The sequence below is a fragment of the Cylas formicarius genome, unplaced genomic scaffold (genome assembly GCF_029955315.1).
Source record: "Cylas formicarius isolate icCylForm1 unplaced genomic scaffold, icCylForm1.1 PGA_scaffold_3__17_contigs__length_32017465, whole genome shotgun sequence".
Classification (NCBI taxonomy): Eukaryota; Metazoa; Arthropoda; class Insecta; order Coleoptera; family Brentidae; genus Cylas; species Cylas formicarius.
In genome coordinates this window covers 5,033,739-5,051,921 of record NW_026844326.1, presented here as the reverse complement: position 1 = coordinate 5,051,921, position 18,183 = coordinate 5,033,739, and the positions used below count along the sequence as shown (strand labels likewise).

Sequence of the window (18,183 nt, the reverse complement as noted above, 5' to 3'; positions counted from 1 at the left end):
CTTGACCATAACGCTTAGAGAGGTTCTGCGATATAGTGTGGGCAATCTGGTTAGGGAAATGGATCACATTTTACTGAATTTTTCTGTGGGTTCTTGCAACGAAAGAATCTATAGTAGCTTTAATTAGGGCCTTCCGGTTAAACGCTGGTTTCGTGGGTTGAATCTTGCCAGAAACGAAATAACTAAGGTGTGTAGACTAAGGAGCAACCACTGCTACTACTAGGCCCATATTTACCGGGTTAATCTGAGGGCATCTAACAATGGAACTAATAGAATTACTCCTAATCCCTTTATAGAGAGAGACCTATTTAATGCCCATGTCCCCTCGGTTATTTCCTTACCTCTTGATTTACTACTGCAAAGGCTTTATGTAGCTTTCTTAGTGATATAAATTACCATACATTATGTACCGAGCAAGGAAGAAGAAAATCTTGTGATGATTCACACATGCGCCTTGGGTATTCATCGCTATGAAAATTGTATTGTGCATGTGGGAATAGTCATAAAACCTTTATTCGTAAATGAAACTTGGTGCAGACCATCTCCTGGCTAATGTTTTGATAAATCAAACATTGTTAAACTGCGTTAACTGTTTAATTGCACTAAATTTGAAACATACAAGAATACAAAATGTTATCGTATTAGAAAAATACAATAATAACAATATAGAAAAAGTGTCCAATTTTTATTAAAATGAAATTGTGCCTACGATCCTACTAATAGTCTCTAAAACTGTGCCGAAAACAACCTTTAAAATTTGCAAAGGATTTTTCAAAATATGATATGTTAAAATTTCAAAACTATAAAAATTCCTCACGGTATTGCACTAAAATTAATCTCAAATAGCAACAGACTTATCTTTATCTCCTCTAAATCTAATGGGCGATTTTTTAAGTCGCCACTACGGCGTTGTTTAATGGAATGCCTTAACGTAATCAAATAATAAAAGCATGAAATACTTAAACAACCGTTACAAGTATAAAAAGCGTCAGTCTAAGAATATCAACGGAACAACAACAGGCGTGCAAATATTCGCAAAATGTTATGCACAACTAAAATTAAGTGACTATGAAACTGTTTTTGGAACTCATGAAATGGAGATTTGCAACCTGTAGCCCGAAAAAATTAAGTTTTTCCAGAACTTTCCCTTTTATTATTCTTAAGTTTCAATCTTGTGAGTATCAGAGGATACAGGTCAATTATTTTAAAATAACATAAAATAAACATAAAATGTTAAAAAACAGTTTCAAACTGTTACTTATCATTTGTATAGTTAAATATTTATAGTGTTTAAGATATTGCAACTTGGAAAGTTCCGTTTTTTTTTTATATATTAATTAAGTACCGATCCGTGCAAAATTATACAAGGTTGAACAAAAGAAAGCCGTTCAACTTTCTTTATACAGGGCATCTGTATATTATAAACATTTTAAATTACATTAATAATTCTGAAACTTTCTATGCAGCAGCTTGTTTGGAGACAACAATTACTTTTTAGAAAATTTGCCAAAATAATTTACGAGGAAAATAATTAGTTATTTAATAAACATTTCTTGCCAATAGGCTGCTGTATCATCATATTATCAAATGAAATTTAAAAGCATACAGGGTGTTTATAAAATTGATTGAACATTTCAAAGTAATACCTTAACTGAATATACAATTTAGTATTTAAGAGAAGAGAGTAGAAAAAAAGATGTATTTCTACTTAATATGAAACCAAAAAAGTAATAATGATAATAATAAGCAAATCTTATTGTTGGCAAATATCTTCTTGTGCAGGCGGCAGTTTCATTTACGATTTTAACATCAATATTATACGAATATCTTTATATACCAATTAAACAGGTCTTATTTAACTTATTCTGAACATCTCAGTAAAGTGCTTTTGCAGTTTGGTAATCTTGCTCTTTTAGATTTCCGAGAAATGTTGATAAAAGAAGGGATGTCCTAAAATCTTCACTAGACACTGGACCAATAGGCCCACTTCGCAAGAATAACAAGACAGTTTATGTTAACGGCAATAATTATAGAAAAGTGACAATTTGTCTTAGTCTACCATAACTTTTTTCAATTCGGAACAGAAAATGAAGGTTTAAGCCAATATCTGCAATTTTGGTGCCGTTTTCCTTACAATATGTGTCGGAAATGCCGATTTTCTCTAGAATGTATTTGACATGCAATGGAGGAATGTTGAAGTAACAATAGAAAAAAATTCAACAAAATTACCAAGAAAGTTAAGAAACAGGTATATTATAATAAATAAATTAAATATGCAATTGTAGCACGCAATCAATTTAGTCAGGGATGTCTGCAAAAAGGCTAAAACTGTATTTAGTTACAATCATCGACTTTAATCGGGCGCATTTTAAAACATTAGCATTAAACGTTTTTTTTTAACCATTCGGCTGACAGGTTCTGTCTTTAATGTTAAAAAAAATTGTGATTGAAAGAAATCTAATTTTTATCACTGAAAAATATGGGTGGTGTATGTATTTTTAAAAATATAGTACCAACGCCCATGTTTGGCAAACCTTTCGTTTACACCGGAGACCATACAATGTTGCCGAGTTAACAGTTTTAATTATTCCTGAAAATTTATGATCGATTCGCCTTCGGTTTAATGTGTTTGGATCACTACTAAAAGAGTTATAATGGCTTAAATAGCATTATTCTCGTTTTTTAAGTTAATTTAGAAATGGTTCAGAATAAATATGGTACCCTATAAAACTTTTAGATCAAAATTGATTGACATATTGCAAAATGTGCATAATTCATTGTGCACATATCCTGTATGCGATGATATCTTAAATCCAATGTCATAATATTTGTAAACTTTCCGATATTTAATTATTGTGATGATTAATGATTTTTCCAAAATTTTCTAAACAATAATTTTATCTCAAAAACATGAGACACAAAAAGTTTCAGAATTTTCAAAGAATCTAAAAACGTAATAACACACCGGGCTTTCTATTTAAAAACATGAAGCTGGTGTCTGATTCGAGTAAATGTGGCAACGCTGCAAAGACTGTAAGTATTTTCAAAATAGAGGTCGCCACATTTGTTAAATTGTTACTACATTTTTCCATATAAAAACAACATATTTTTTGTTGTTCTTTAACTTTCTTTCTCTAACTCACCGAACTCTTTATATGTTTTTGGATAACTTTCTGACTTTTACAGAGTAAACCAAATTCATTGTCACTCGAAACGCAACCCTCCGAACACGCTTCTCCGTTACTGTTACGCAACAAAATTCACTTAATAAAAAAATATTTCTGCATCTATTCGTCGGCTACTTAATATAACTACGATCCCGTCGTAATTACATAAGAAAATAGTTCCCTTTCAAACTTACATTAATATACATGATTTTGTACGAGAGTTGGTCTTCCACAGGGCGATCTCCTCTAGAAGAACCTTACAAAGCGCGGAAAATACAAGAGCGATTATGTTCGTTCTACGACACCTAAATTGACATTTGGTGATTTGAGAAAAGAGATTCGTATCACTGGCGACCGAGCGGAAGCTTTTTTCACTTTAGTCACGTACCACCGGAAATTAAATGAGAAACTTTAAACGTTAGTCCATGCGAAGACGTTTTCAGACAACCGGACTTTGTTGGGACCCCAACCGCAAAGTAACGCTTGTGGATGTGGATTATTTGATCTTCGTTCCAACATTCACTGATATACGGTAGAGATTCGATAAGTTGGATAAAAATATAAACTTCGATAATCCGGATTTTTTACTAGTCCACATTAGTCTACAGTATGTGCATATTTTTCGGTACAAAGTTGAAAGAAATAGAGCCAGTTTAAACTTTCAATAAAAGTTCGCTTTATATTTATTTGAAAACATTTTGGTGAGTTTCTGGGTTTATAAGACCATCCTTCTAAAAAATGATGGCAAATGCATTCAAAAGGCGACCGGTACATGAAAACCGTGGAGCAAGAAAAAAACACATGGATTATTGGAACTTCTAAAAACCCATTTAAGTCATCTACCGCTGGCATTAGAAATGTTCCGAAAAGGCTTCAGCCAAGTAATCTGCACGGTAGAGCAGTAAGAAAAATTCCTCTATTATCTTCAAAGAACATTAAACATCGTTTAATGGTGAAATGGGAATTAATATACCATAGAGCAATGAAACAAAAAGAAATTTAGTAGGTCCTGATGCCAGGCAATATGTGTGAAAGATAAGATAAATTTAGATAGAAATTACTCGATAAAAAACTTAACTGATCAAAATGAGTATGTATGTATGTATGTATGTATGTATGTATGTATCATGTTAGCGTTGGTAGAGGATAAAATGTCCTTAATATAGAAATATAACAGGACAATGTTCCAAAACATACTTCTAGAAAAGCAAAACAGTTTTTTTGTGAAAATTTGCAGTTCAGAATCTTTGGACTAAAAATGCAGGGGCAAAAAATAACCAAAAACTTTTGGGAAATAATTAAAGCACAATGGGAAGCAATACCAGTCGAATTTTGTTAAAGGATATTTGTTGATGTTCTATAATGTTTGTTTCTTGATAGGTTCTATGTGGCCAGATATTTTTTGTAGTTTTAATTATTCACTTGTTCAATATTTTAATAACATAAATCGTACGTTGGAATTGTTATTAACTTTTTCCGTTACTAACTGGATGTTTGCAATAAAATTTGTTTTTATTACAAATGCCATACTAAAAGTTTATTCGTCACAAAATATATTGAAATAGCTCTATTTTAATGATTACACTGTATACATGCAGAAGGTTTTTTTTTATAAATGCGTCTATTTACGTATAAAAAAATTGTTATATTTTTGACATAACCGTAACTTCGGGCGTAATTAACATTAAAAAAAAAAATAAAAATGGTTTGCAGTTAACATAAGCAACATTCCTTTTTTTTAGTTTAACGCATCATAAACATATCAGCAATTGGTTGGCTGCTAAGATTTGTCGATAAAAAAAAATTAAATAACAACTTGATAGTGGGAACACAATAACAAGAATCTGGAATAATGGATTAAATAGCGAAGTAAATGACAGTATAGGTGTTGATAGATAGATAGTTACAAGCTATCGATACTGAAATTTTGTTTCAGAATATTCGTCAAATAAAAGAAGTTTATAAATATCTTCTCACGAAAAGTTTGACAGGTGAGCTCACCTCATTACAAAGTTTGACACAGTGCAATTTCAACTCAAGATCATCTCTTAGCATAAAAATATTTCTTTGCAATGTTGTTCTTGGGTTCTGCAATGCCTAGTAAAGTATATCAACACGCAATTTCTTCTTGGTCCCTAATAGTTGAAAATAGGAATATTGTGTATATTTGGGGTATGGCTTTTTCCATTAGTAAAATATGCTAGGGAATGTTCTTGGCGCCTACATATGAATGATCCAGGGCATTTTAGTCAGTCTTGAATGTATATGGAATATTCCGTGGATAATTATAATGGACAGATGTATATTCCTGGAATGTATTGTAATTTTTTACAGAAATATTATTTTGCAATGGGAGTATAAAATGGTTCAAATTATCCTGCCACCAAAATGAAGCATTCAACAAATATTGCGAAAAGAAAATGTTTTTCATTACTTTTTAAAAAACTTTCAGCTTCCAAACTTGGTATGTATTATTGCCACTTAAGAAAAATTGCACAGATAAACTTGTTTTTGTGTAATTAGTGGCGTTCGCGAGGCCGTTTCCATTAATTTAAATAATAAGAAAAGTGACACAGTGCTCAATTCAAAACAAAAATGTTCTCTTCAGTTTTTCTGCTGTAACGAATGTTTTCGAGAAAAAAAAATATTTTCATGAGCACCTAGCTAGCATACCACTATATTTAAAATTATATAAAACAATTAAAAGGGTCTCACGAACGGCACTGGTCAAACAAAAACTTTTTTTAAGGGGAAATAATACCTACCAAGTTTAAAAACAAACGATTTTTTCGAAATATTTTTATTGGCTGAATATGCTTTTAAAGTTTCTAGACTACAATTCCGACCACCCCATACGCCTATGCGGCAGTAAAATTTTTGGAAACGCATATGTTATGTTTATTTTGTCCAGTAGCTTAAAAATATAGTTTAAAACACGTATTTACCTAATTTACACCGTGTAACAAACGTGATTGATAAATATACATAATTCATTGCATTTCTCCTTATCAGACATCATGAAGTAGTAGAGAAGAACTTGTTCCACGATGTACGTCAAAGTTAAAATTTGAAAATTTGTCAGAGCTATTTATCATGTTTCATCTAAAAAAATCTATATCAAAAACTATATCATGTTCAAACGCCATCTGCTGTATGGCGGTGGCACTTTTGACAGCCAAGTGTGGTGCGTCAGTTTCCCATATAATTCAGTGGCATGTGACTTTACTGATTATCTGCGACGTAACGCATACACGTAAGTCATTTGCTTTTCGCACTACTATTAAGAACACAAAAAATTTGGTGCGAATTTAAGTAAGTTATTTATGCATATGCAGTATTCACGTGAAAAGATATTCGAGGTAAACAAAAAAATGTACCTCGTTTAAAATGAATTCTTTCAAATCAAGTAATCGCTGCCTGTACAGTACCCCATCTGATTTGATAAATGGCACCAATTAAGTAAGCTCTTATCTTTTATAAGAGAAATCCAAGCACAAATATGAAAATGCATGTCCACGTCATGGAGTAAAATTTCTACGTTGAAATCAATACCTAATGTTAAATAAAGAAAACGTAGATTTTAATAATAAAATGAATAAGCTTATTCCATTATTTCAAAAAATATCAGTGGAAGGTCATCCTAAAGAATACAAGGTATGATGTTTTTATATTACCAAAGTCACTAAACTAAAATGAGATTCCGTGACATATGGAAGATAATACTTGTACCATTCCAAAGACGGACACGCAACCAATTTTTACAGTTTCAAATTCGGACTATATTGACATTTTCCTAAAATATCTCTCGTCCAAATAATGGTACAATCGCTTTTGCAGTATGTTAACCAAATTGTTGGAGTAAATTTGTATTGCAGGTATTGTATTTTAATACCAAAATAACTATTGATAAAACTGTACCTCAATGTTTGTTGCGTTTTGTTGTAGCACTAACCATATAACCATACATATAAAATCGTCATTAATTGTTCAATAATTAATTCGCCAATTTTAGTCACCAAATATGTAGAGCCCAAATGGACTTACGTGTTTGCGTAAGAATTGCACTAATTAATAAAATATGAAGCTATTTTACGCAGCTAGAAAATGTCGCAATCACTAAAAACTAACCTAGAGGCGGCAAATAAACTGAGTTTGCCGCTAAGTACGTCCTCGATAAATGTCACTATCAAATAATCTCCCTCGACAAAATAACACTCCTTTTTCGTGTTTACCTAAGTCTCTTCGCTCATTGGTGCCTTTAGGGGGCGTAGCACGATCCTCGGATCATTTTCGACCATACGGTCCGGGTCTTCGTTACTAAAACTCCAATTAATTACGCTTCTTGATAAAAACTCCCATTTACTTACTTTATGTCTTTATTTTCCTGTGGCATCAATTTGCTCTGTTCGGTATCTTCAGCTTTGGCAGGCTCATATGCCACTTCTGATACGGGAGCATACTGAGCAGCGACCAGCAGATCGGTAGATGGATTCACCGTTAGAGCTTGACTGCCTGACGCCCCGATATGATCTTTTACGTTCCTCCAGCACATGCGTCTCGTCAAACGCAGGAAAAACACTGGAAAATGATTCCCACTGACTCAATATGACAAACAAAATTTCTTGAGTCAACAGCCGCGAGGTCTGCTGCGACGAGGGGTGTTCCACGAACTTCTCTCCGGACCGCTCTTTTTTACGGTCTCTTAACCTAATCTCGTCCAATATAACGAAATATGTTTGCAGATAACCCGACGCCCAATATGTACAGCACCTTCTCACAACAATTAATTGCCTGGATTTCCAAATATTCCGCCAAAACGAGTGCTACTTTGTTTTCAAAAATTGATATAGACCAGTCCTCATTCGATTAATATTGGTCTAAACAACGTTAATCTCGTATGATATGACGAAGTCAAAGATTTACAGGGTCATCAGACATGAATGCAAAGGGCTGTAACTTTAAAAGTAATTTTTCACTGAGTGTAACAAAAAAATATATGTTTTTAAAAGCTAATTTTTATTCGAATAATTTTTATTTAACCCTTTTTTACGTATCTATCAAAATAAAGTGGTGGGAAGTGATTCAACCCTTTCCTTAAATAAACAGCTGTAACTCCAAAACGACAGATTTAGCGGAAATTCTTCAGACATATGAGACTACTTTTAGAAGTGATAGAAAGGTTAAGCTGCATTATTGGACCCACAACAATCCTCGCTCCAACATAGCGGTCATTGGAGTATCAATGTAAGCTGTGCCAGCCTGGGTGAAACTATTATAGGTCCCTATTTCTTTAATCAAGTACTAAATGGTGAGGTGCTTCACGATTTTCTAGTAGACTAATTGCCTAATTTACTATTTACATATTTACATATTTCTGCAGGAAAAATATTGTTTTTCTCCTTAAAAAATCATTTATGGGAAATATGTTTTTGCAACTAGATGGTTGCCCCGCATTTTCAAGAAATGTGCGAGAACATTGATGCCAAGTATACTACATTTTTATTGAAAAAGTCACACTATTGTATTTAAATTTTTATAGATTCTTACAATTTTCTGTAATATCAAAGAACGCACAGACATATTACAAATAAGATGTGTTTGATAGAGCAATAAAAGTCTTTATAAAGGGACCAAGTTTGTCAAAAACCGTTCAGTCGTTTTGGAGTTACAGCTGTTTATTTAAAAAAAAAAACATTCTTCCCACCACTTTATTTTGATAGATACGTCAAAAAGTGATAAACAAAAATTATTTGAATACAACTTAGTTTTAAAAAAATATATATTTTTTTGGTACATTAAGTGAAGTTATTTTGAAGTTTGAGATGGCTACTACGCTCTCTGCCGACAGTCTTAGAAATCTAAAAACATTTTGCATGCTTTTCTTTGGGTGTTTGACTTACGTCACTTTGCATTCTTATCTGGCCATCCAGCACATAGATAGAAAATTACGTGTTTGGTACTCTCTACATATGCTTATCTTTATATCTTTATATTGTATATGATCCTCTTCTGACAACAAAAAATTTTAATAAATACAGAATACAGACGGTGCAGAATGCTTGTGTTCACTATGTGAAGAATCTACTATCTATGTCATCATGGCATAGAAAATTTTTGGATGATTGTTTCTTGGTACGCTTCTAATAACCTACCCCTAAACACACAATCTGGATAACATATTGTTAAGAAAATATGACAATTTTAAAGACCTGAGTGTAACATTTGACGCAAAACTGTGGAAGTGCACTCCAAATGCTGGGATTTTGCAAGAGAACATACTTTAAAGCTTTTATACTATAGTTATGTGCGCTCGAAACTCGAAACGAGTACGGTTCAACGGTGTGGCAACCAATATTTGGTAAGTATATCACTCAAATTGAAAACTTACAGAGAAAGTTACTGAAATTTCTTCACGTTTCTAAGCGGCTAAAGGAGTGCCAGTGAGAGACTTATTACTTATTATGTTTAAGGTTCCCTCACTGGTGAATTGTAGGAGGTATCTTTCATTTCAGTTTTTATATAAACTTTGCAATTTATTAGTGGATTGCCCTAAGTTGCTGAGCCAGCTGAGCCTCTTGCTTCAAGGACTATAAGGGTAAAACCTGTATTTCATCTAGTAACACCAAAAACCTTTTTTTTATTAAAGGTGTTCTTTATCAGTTGATGAAATTATTTAATGACTTCTGTAATGATATTGACAATTTTTGTCTTAGTCACTCAGAGTTTACCACATTAAACGTAAATTTGAAATATTATAATGGATTGTATGTTTCACTATTACTTTGATGGAGTGAATATAGTTGACTACTTATTATAGTTATAGTTTTTAGGATCAAATTGTCTTCTAAGTGGATGTTAATCTGTTAAGAAATAAAGATTATTATTATTATTATTTTAAAAAAATAGGAAATAAAGATTATTATTATAAGAATCCGAGACTATATTTTTATATAGGGTGTCAGGTGGATAAAATCTTAAAATCGAAAGAACCTAGCTACTTAGCAGAAGTAATATTTGAAAAGAGTGCTGCACAGAGCTGGGGACAGGCTTTTTTTTAACATGTTTTTTATATTACCTTGCGCCCTAATTTATAACTGGTAGTACCTCATTCCTGTAAAGATTGTATTATATATATATTTAAAAATTGTCTGAAAAGATTTGACGATTGACTTTTCAGTGATATGTGGAATTTATGAACCTTTTTAATTAGTTAATAGAATGGTATTTATCACTTTTGGAAGAAAAAATCATTTAACCAAACTTTTCATTATATTTATTTTTATTTCACGAAAGGTAAGACAGGTAGGATTAGTTTCTTTCCTAGAATTCGGACATGAAAGAATATATCGGGTATGCTATATCAAAAAACTCCAAGCACAATTTGGAAACATACAACTTTCTATTTAATTGAACCACAGAACTATTAAGATTTCATCAAGGGTCCAAATTGTTTAAAAATCTAGGAAATTATTATTTAGTGATAGTGATAGGCCACCTCCTCTTACATCACCCTGTATAACTCGAAGTACCCAGCACATAAAAAAATATTTTTGCCTTTACAAACATATAAAAAATACGCCATTTTCTGGACTTTAAAATCACCAAAATTAAAACCGATACTAACCAAAACATAGGGACAAAAAATGCAAATGATAGGAAAGTTTTTTGCAAAAAAAACAATTCATTAACAATAATAAATATTTCTAGCACAGGCATATCTGTAATACATTTTCTTTGCAGAAATACATGTATAAGATAAATTAAATGTGATTACATATAGAGAACTGCTTTTAAAATTCTAAAAACAGATATTTATGTTTCTGCAAAAAAAATGCATTTTTATACCAATTGGAAATTGAAAGCAAAAAGCAATTTTAATGTAACTGATTTTGACTAGTCATTAAAATTTCATGGTAAAATAGAAATGATATATTTCTGCAGGAAAATTATTGTTTTTCTCCTCAGAAAATCATTTAGAATTCAGGCACATTTTATTGTAAACCTATTATTATTATTATTGTAAACCTATGCTAAATGATAGAATGTGGAATTCAAAAGTATTGTATATATTACTCCCCCAAAACAAGTACAAATTTATGTTACCTCATCGAAAAGTATCCCCTACCAACCCGTTACTTAAAAATTGTACTCACTGAACAGAAGAATCGACAAGGCAAAGAACAAAGCCCCAAATATGGTTATGATTAGGTATAAATCTTCCTTGTTTTCTGGCGTTTCCGAGTATCCCAACGCTCCCTGAATTAACATGACCAATCCCAAACAAAAGCAAGCCACACAGGAAGTTATGAGCACCAGAGGAAGAACATTTCTCGATGGTAAGCAGGATATTCCGCAGGGTCTCCTGGCAGTCTGCGAAACGGTGGATGCCAAGTAACTGATGGGTCTGTCTTGCCACCGGTCCCTGGGGCCATTCGACTCGTACGTGACGGTCGTGGGTTGATAAACGGCGCCCGACATCTTTAACTTACGAATTCTAAAAATACAATTGGAAAAAGTGAGGTTACAACATGTAAACTTCCATACAAATATTCAAAATAAAATCTTTCTTTAGCTTCACTAATGATCTCGTTGGCCTTGTACGATTATCTTCCACAGAAGGAAGCTGGATTTTCGAGTTTTTGAGTGAGTACTCACATTTATTCGCGGCGATCGATTTTTCCAGTATTAAAACGGCATTGCGGTACGAACACACTCTCGTTTTCTGTTCTTATTTATTTATTTAAGAAATAAAACCAGTTGCGATTTTACCAGTTCACAACAAAGAAGCCTCGTTTGTTTACGTCAACTGTCTATAAAAACCCATAGGCTATGGTTAAATGGAACCTCTCTCTGCGCCCGATTGCCTGTTTTGGTTTGCTTCCGCCAGCCACGCCAAGCCGTTCCGCTCCGTATGTTTAAAAGTTTGAGCAGTGGCGTAGCTTTAAAAATAATTCAGGGGTTTTATAATTCCTGTCCATTCGCTATCAAGCACGTCGTAACGATTTAATAACCATCTTTTGCTCTTAGATTTTCTATTTTTAAAAGGGTTCAAACAATATAGTTATTAAAATATGGAGCCGTAAGGAAATAATTTCTTGCACGCTTGCTCTTGAATTTCGAACACTAACCTGCACTTTTTTTATTACAATTGGAAAAACTTGCTTCTACCCAATGTAAAAACAGTGGACTAGGTAACGGAAACAGTTCGCCCAAAATACTAACCAAAACTAGCCGCAATATTCTGTGAGTCATTCGATTCCATGCCTTGCGAAAATAATTTAATTTAGTTTTATTTGTTGAGTTAATAAGTAAGTTATTAGACAAATATGCCTAATTTGCCAGACACAACCTGTCACAACTTAAATATATATAATGACTTGCGTGGATTGTTTTTGACATGCAGTCTTAAACAATAAAGGAAAAAGAAAAACCCACGACTCTTTTTAGGATAACTTAGTTCGTTATTTGCAGAAATGTAGAAACTCAACGGCAACTTTGTCCAACGGTTAAACATATAGTGGCTGGTCAAAGACTCGGTACTGTGCATGACGTAGACACAGCGAGGTATTGCCTCCTGGCGACAGGTGGCGCGACAAACAAATTTGTTTTGCGGCAGACGACAGAGATTAATTTTTAATTAAGAATTGTTGTAATATTATTGTTTTGCGGTGAGTTTGACAGGTGTTGCGGATAACTGATAATGAACTGAAAATAAAGGCGTTTCGTTTTTCAACGGAAGCTACCTCCAAGGCGTGGGTAAGGGCTATGCAACAGGAAGTTTTGCTCCATACAAATGTAGTAGAGTAGGTGAATTACATTTTGTCAAAGGGTATTTCATAAGTTCTACAGAAAACGAGAAGTCATACCTACTCAATTTCGCAAGTATACATCTTATTGATCTAACATTGCACCAAAGCCGTCATGCAAAATGGCCGGAAGTGGAAAATCAAAATTTTGCAAAAGGGATTAAAAAAGTGAAGCAGCGTTTGAAAATTATCAAAAATCATTCTTTTGTACAGTGTCTTGCTTGGCTCCGAAATATAAAATGGTTTTAATTTATAAAAGACTTGATTTAAAGACAACATTAATATCTAATGTAGTTAAAAATTTCCTTATTTAACAGAGAAAAAAACCTTTAAACATTGAAGCCAAAAAATGTGATAGAGCTTCAAAGCTCTTAGCCTCTTTACATATACGCCTGACTACGTTTTTAAATTATTGTCGGAGCATAAAAATATGCGATGTTATTAAAGGACAAAATTCACATTAAACAATTTCTATATTATAAAACTGGAACTGTTTATATTAAATTTTGTTTAGCAAATTCCGATTTTGTATTTATATTGTCCAGCGTTATGTCCAGGGTAAAAGAAGTCGTACATACAAGTCCAACCGATAAAATTGAGCACCTTCTAGTATTTTCATTAATTAACACAGTTATTGCTAAGCTAGAGGTAAAATTATTTTTCGTTATTAGCGATAATAATGTTGTAAACAGTAAAGCCGTGAGCAATTTTTCTGACAAGAAAGTATTAAGTAAATATTGTTTCTCACTCCATAATTGGTTTTATTCAACGCCAGACCAAGCATTACATTATCCCGATTTTGAGACTGGTATTGAAAAAGTGGCTGCGTTCCAATCTCTTAAAGCACTTAATCAATTAGAATATGATAAAATGTCAAAAGTTGGGTATTCTCTAATTTATTTTCTACAAATATGGGAAGACACATATTTATTTGGGTATAAGAAATGTTAATGATTTTGTGGCATAAGCGTTTTCCAATTTGGTTCCAAAATGGATAATTCAAAATTCATTGCTGATTTTTAAAGTCGAACTTGCTAACGTTTAGGTTTGGCTTTTGGCTTCTTCAGAGCTTAATTGGTATTAGTTATAATGAATGACAAAAATAATGAAACAAATAAATAATTAATGGTAAAAATATAGATTTCCCACTTAGAATCAGATTCAAATTAGCAATTAGCAATACTTGGAAGTTGAGTCCCTTCCTATATTCCTGCTTAACCCGCTATAAAATTAATATTAGGAATATAGTATATTGTCTGAAGGTTTTCAGTAAAATTGAATACGTAGGGCAATTGCGATTTAAATATTGCATTAATTTTAAAACCAGATGATATAGTAGAGATAGAAATTAATATAACAACAGAAGAGCAAGATATGAATTTCAAATCTAATCGCAAAAAATTAGAGAAAATGTAAACGACGATTCAAATTTTTAGTCATCAAAATCGATGGTAATTTCGCAATTAGCAAGAAATCCTCCTTTGGTGAATTGAATGTTGTAAAAAATTTAGTAATGATTAGTAATTGCTTTTAGCTACTTGCGATGACCAGGAACCAATGCGAAAGAGCATAATAAGAACACGAAGATACAGTGTTGGACGAAATTTCGTCTACAGAACATTCTGAATCAGAGGAATTGACCCTCAATAGTTCTTCAGCGTTACTTCGAAACTTTCACTGAAACTTGTAACGAATTTTTTTGTGGTGCACTTTTGTTTTTAAAAATGGTTAGAAAAATAAACTTCGAAACCCATATTTTTTGATTTTTAATAGTTTTTTTTTTTAATTTTACAAAAATCCGTGAAATCTGTAAAATCTTATGATTGTGTTAAATCTGGTGTTACTAGCATATACTAATAATTATGAAAATAATAGTCTTCTTTTATTTATTTAACTTCTAAAGTAAATAACTTTTCTAAATCTGATCACGGTTTGTTTTTCTCTGCTGTCTCAAAGGCACAAATAACAAGGATATTTGGGATAGCAACTTTCGATGGAAAGTATGCTGTCAAAGATTAATATTTTCGGTTGTAACGTGAGCATAAAAGTTTACTGCCTTCACTGCCACGCCTTGCAGATAATTCCAGACAACTTGGTGACAATTTTAAAGAACAAGGTGAAAAATTCCATCAGGACATGAAATTATGGTTATGATGTGATAGTCTCTACTGATTCAGCGCGACTGCACTATTAGACTTCATTCCAGAAAATCGCAAAAAATAAAATTTGTAATTGATTAGTGACTAATGTATGTAAATCTAATTTTAATAATAAATACTTAAATTCGTGTTTGTGCGTATTTAACGGGTAGTAATATAACAGTAATAATGTATGGTAATGACTTCTGCACCCAAAAATTACGAACACTAAATTGCTCGATGGCCTTTGTCATGAAATGTTTGGGTACGACCGTATTTTAAAGACCGTTATCCTTGAGCTGCTCGCATTTTATACAAATTAATCGAAAATTTGGGAAGCACATTTTCTATTTAGTTTGTGAAAGAATCCTATTCATAAGAGTGAATACCTATAGCAACGTACCGCCAATGCTTTATTAATCAGTGACTCATACAAGAGCAACACGACCGACATAATAAAAGGTTTACGAAGTGTGCCGTAAGTACGTGTAAAAAAAAAACAACGAATAAATCATAAAACGTTCCAACTAATTGGATCGTTTTCTGTATATAATAAAGTTAAATTTACGTTTAATTTTATGTACCGTAATTGTGTTTAAAATCATCAATATTTAAATATGCGATGTTTCGGGTAAAGTGATTAGTTTTCTTAGGCCCAGTGTTGTGTAAACCATCGGTTTTGGCAGTTAACCGATTTGACTATAGCTTTCTGACTCCAATCAATTTCAAGTCTTTTATACACTGTGTCCAAAATAAGCATATCTATCCTGGGTATATTGGAGACCATAAGAGATACGAAGTTTAATAACGTGCTGCTCAGAATACTAAAAGAGAGATATAAAAAAATAAATTTCACTTTTTTTGTGACCATTGTTTAAGCTCTACAAGCGCTGAGAGATTTTAAGTACGACATTTCGTTTCGACGAAGTCATCATTAACTTTATTTTATCATATGGTCTGTGAAAAATCTACATCGTACAACGTTGCACGACACAATATGATTCTACATTGTTTAAGTCATAAAAAAGGTTATTATATTTTCAATGTTTTGGTAGACTAGGCGCTCACATGATTAATAAATAAAAAAAAAAGATGAACGGATAGCGAAACTGGTAGATCACATCACATCTAACAAACTAAACAAATTACTTTAAAAAAATTTACTTAAATTTTCTGCATATAATGTCGTTGCATTGTCCATGCATAATAAATAAATTAATTAAAATAACATTAGAATATTGGTTTTAACGACAAAATTTGCACTACAATCAACAAAGAGTAAATCTTTATTGAACTGTCAAACGGTAAATGAATTATTTAGGATAAGTTGATTTATTCGATACGACAGCTCCGTTTTTAAAAAGAAATTTTTATTAAATGATGGACAGAGTTTGTGCTCTATGGCCGACAAATATCTTACTAACTGAACTACAATGAATAGATAACGATATTAAAAGCGGCCCATCGTTGCAGCGTCAGCGTCTCCGGCGTCAGAATTCCTAGATTTAGGTGATGACATAACTCCTTCGCCATTACAGATAATTATACCGTTAGGGTAGTTATACAGGCGGATGCTCGCGCTGATGGCTCTGGTTGCAAGTCTTCGTTTTCTTCGTTTCTGTAGATCAGGTAGCCACCGGAAATCATAAGCAAAATGTAGATCATAATTGTCTACGTGGAGGGTTTCTTCAAGAGTTCTTCAGGTGAAGTAATTGGCTTGTTTATAATTATACGATCCCTTATTTCTTGAATATCTTCGAGTTAAAGTTTTTCTAAGTGAATACTTAGATTTAATGTAGGTATTAAATCGTTATCTATATTAAAATCGGGAAATAGTATTGGCCTAAACGTGCTGTTTATTTCGCTTTTCGCTCCGTGGATGTGTCGTTGACCAACTGTCAACTGGCATTCAAATGGAACTTCAAACATGAAGGTTCCAAACAGTTTTAATTCTTCAATTTAATTTAGGCCGTAAGTATTAACGATTTTTTACTTTGGAAGTATCAACACTTACTGCACATGGGTTATTTACTTTAATTTCATTCAAATCTTGTTAATTGCAAAGATAATTTTCTAGTTCGACTTCTTGGCAGGTCTTATCTTGGTATACGTAGTGCAAGTTATTTTGTTAAGAGGAATTTATTACGTGGTAATGCAACCTTATGGAATAGAGACGGAAAAGTTCAACGTTTGCTAATAAAGGTATTGGAACATCTAACAAATATTTCATTATTTAAAATGAAGCATTTGATAGCAATTCGTTTTTTATACAGAAATGTGCTTTCAAAATCAACTTTAGTTAACATATTTTCTACTCCAACATTTTAATGTAATCGAGCTAATTCATTATAGAGATCTTCATTAATAATAATACTTGTTTTCAACTTACAAAAAGGTATAGAATTTTTTATATTTTGAAGTATAGAAACAATGACCTCATAAATATTAATAACAAACAAACAAACAAAATGGCTGAAATCGAGTCAAAATTCCAACAAGGTTTGGATAGCCTTAGAAAAGATTATTTATCGATCAAACAAAGGACTGATAGTGCCACCCGAAGTAGTTTTGAAAAAAAAATTAAAATGCACTCGCTTAATGTATTAAGAGGTGAAGTGGATCAGCTGCATAAATCTGTGGACAAAAACCACAAAAACGTAACAAAAATTAAAATAGAATTAAGCTACAAGAAGCTCGTTTTACATGGCACTGAGTTCAAAAATACGCAAGATTTAATAAACGACGTGTGTAACGTCATTAAAAATCATATGAACATTCAAATAAGTCCACAAGATACTAGCTGTTGCTATGGCATAAATAGTACACACGAAAACAATATCAAACAAAATCTCCGAAATAAAAACAAAATGCGACTGGTGATAGTCGAATTCGTAAACCAGTGGAAAACCGATGAAATCTTTTACTCTAAAAAAGTGGTATAATGGTGTGTCAAGTGTTAACTGGTGAAAATTGTGAGCTGTTTCTTAAAGTGCGTAACAGATTTAAAAACAACGCATGGACAAAGGTAAAATTTATATTTTACAAAACAATAAGAAAATTTGGATGCAACAA

The 18,183-nt window shown here is 32.4% G+C and overlaps 1 protein-coding gene across 2 annotated transcripts in view; it reads right to left on the bottom strand.

The window, feature by feature from the left end:
* Window positions 1-580: 580 nt before the first annotated feature.
* Window positions 581-18,183, bottom strand: part of LOC132699065 (uncharacterized) — a 69,936-nt gene continuing 52,333 nt past the window's right edge. The window contains exons 1-4 of one of the 2 annotated variants that reach the window (XM_060665529.1): window positions 11,823-12,289; window positions 11,321-11,661; window positions 7,535-7,745; window positions 581-7,484 (exon numbers count right to left, since the gene is read on the bottom strand). In XM_060665529.1, coding sequence (XP_060521512.1) covers window positions 7,400-7,484; window positions 7,535-7,745; window positions 11,321-11,645 — 621 coding nt within the window. In that variant the 5' untranslated portion in view covers window positions 11,646-11,661; window positions 11,823-12,289 and the 3' untranslated portion in view covers window positions 581-7,399. Of the gene's footprint in view, window positions 7,485-7,534; window positions 7,746-11,320; window positions 11,662-11,822; window positions 12,290-18,183 lie in introns of those variants that run through there. The other variant, XM_060665527.1, reaches the window with a different exon arrangement.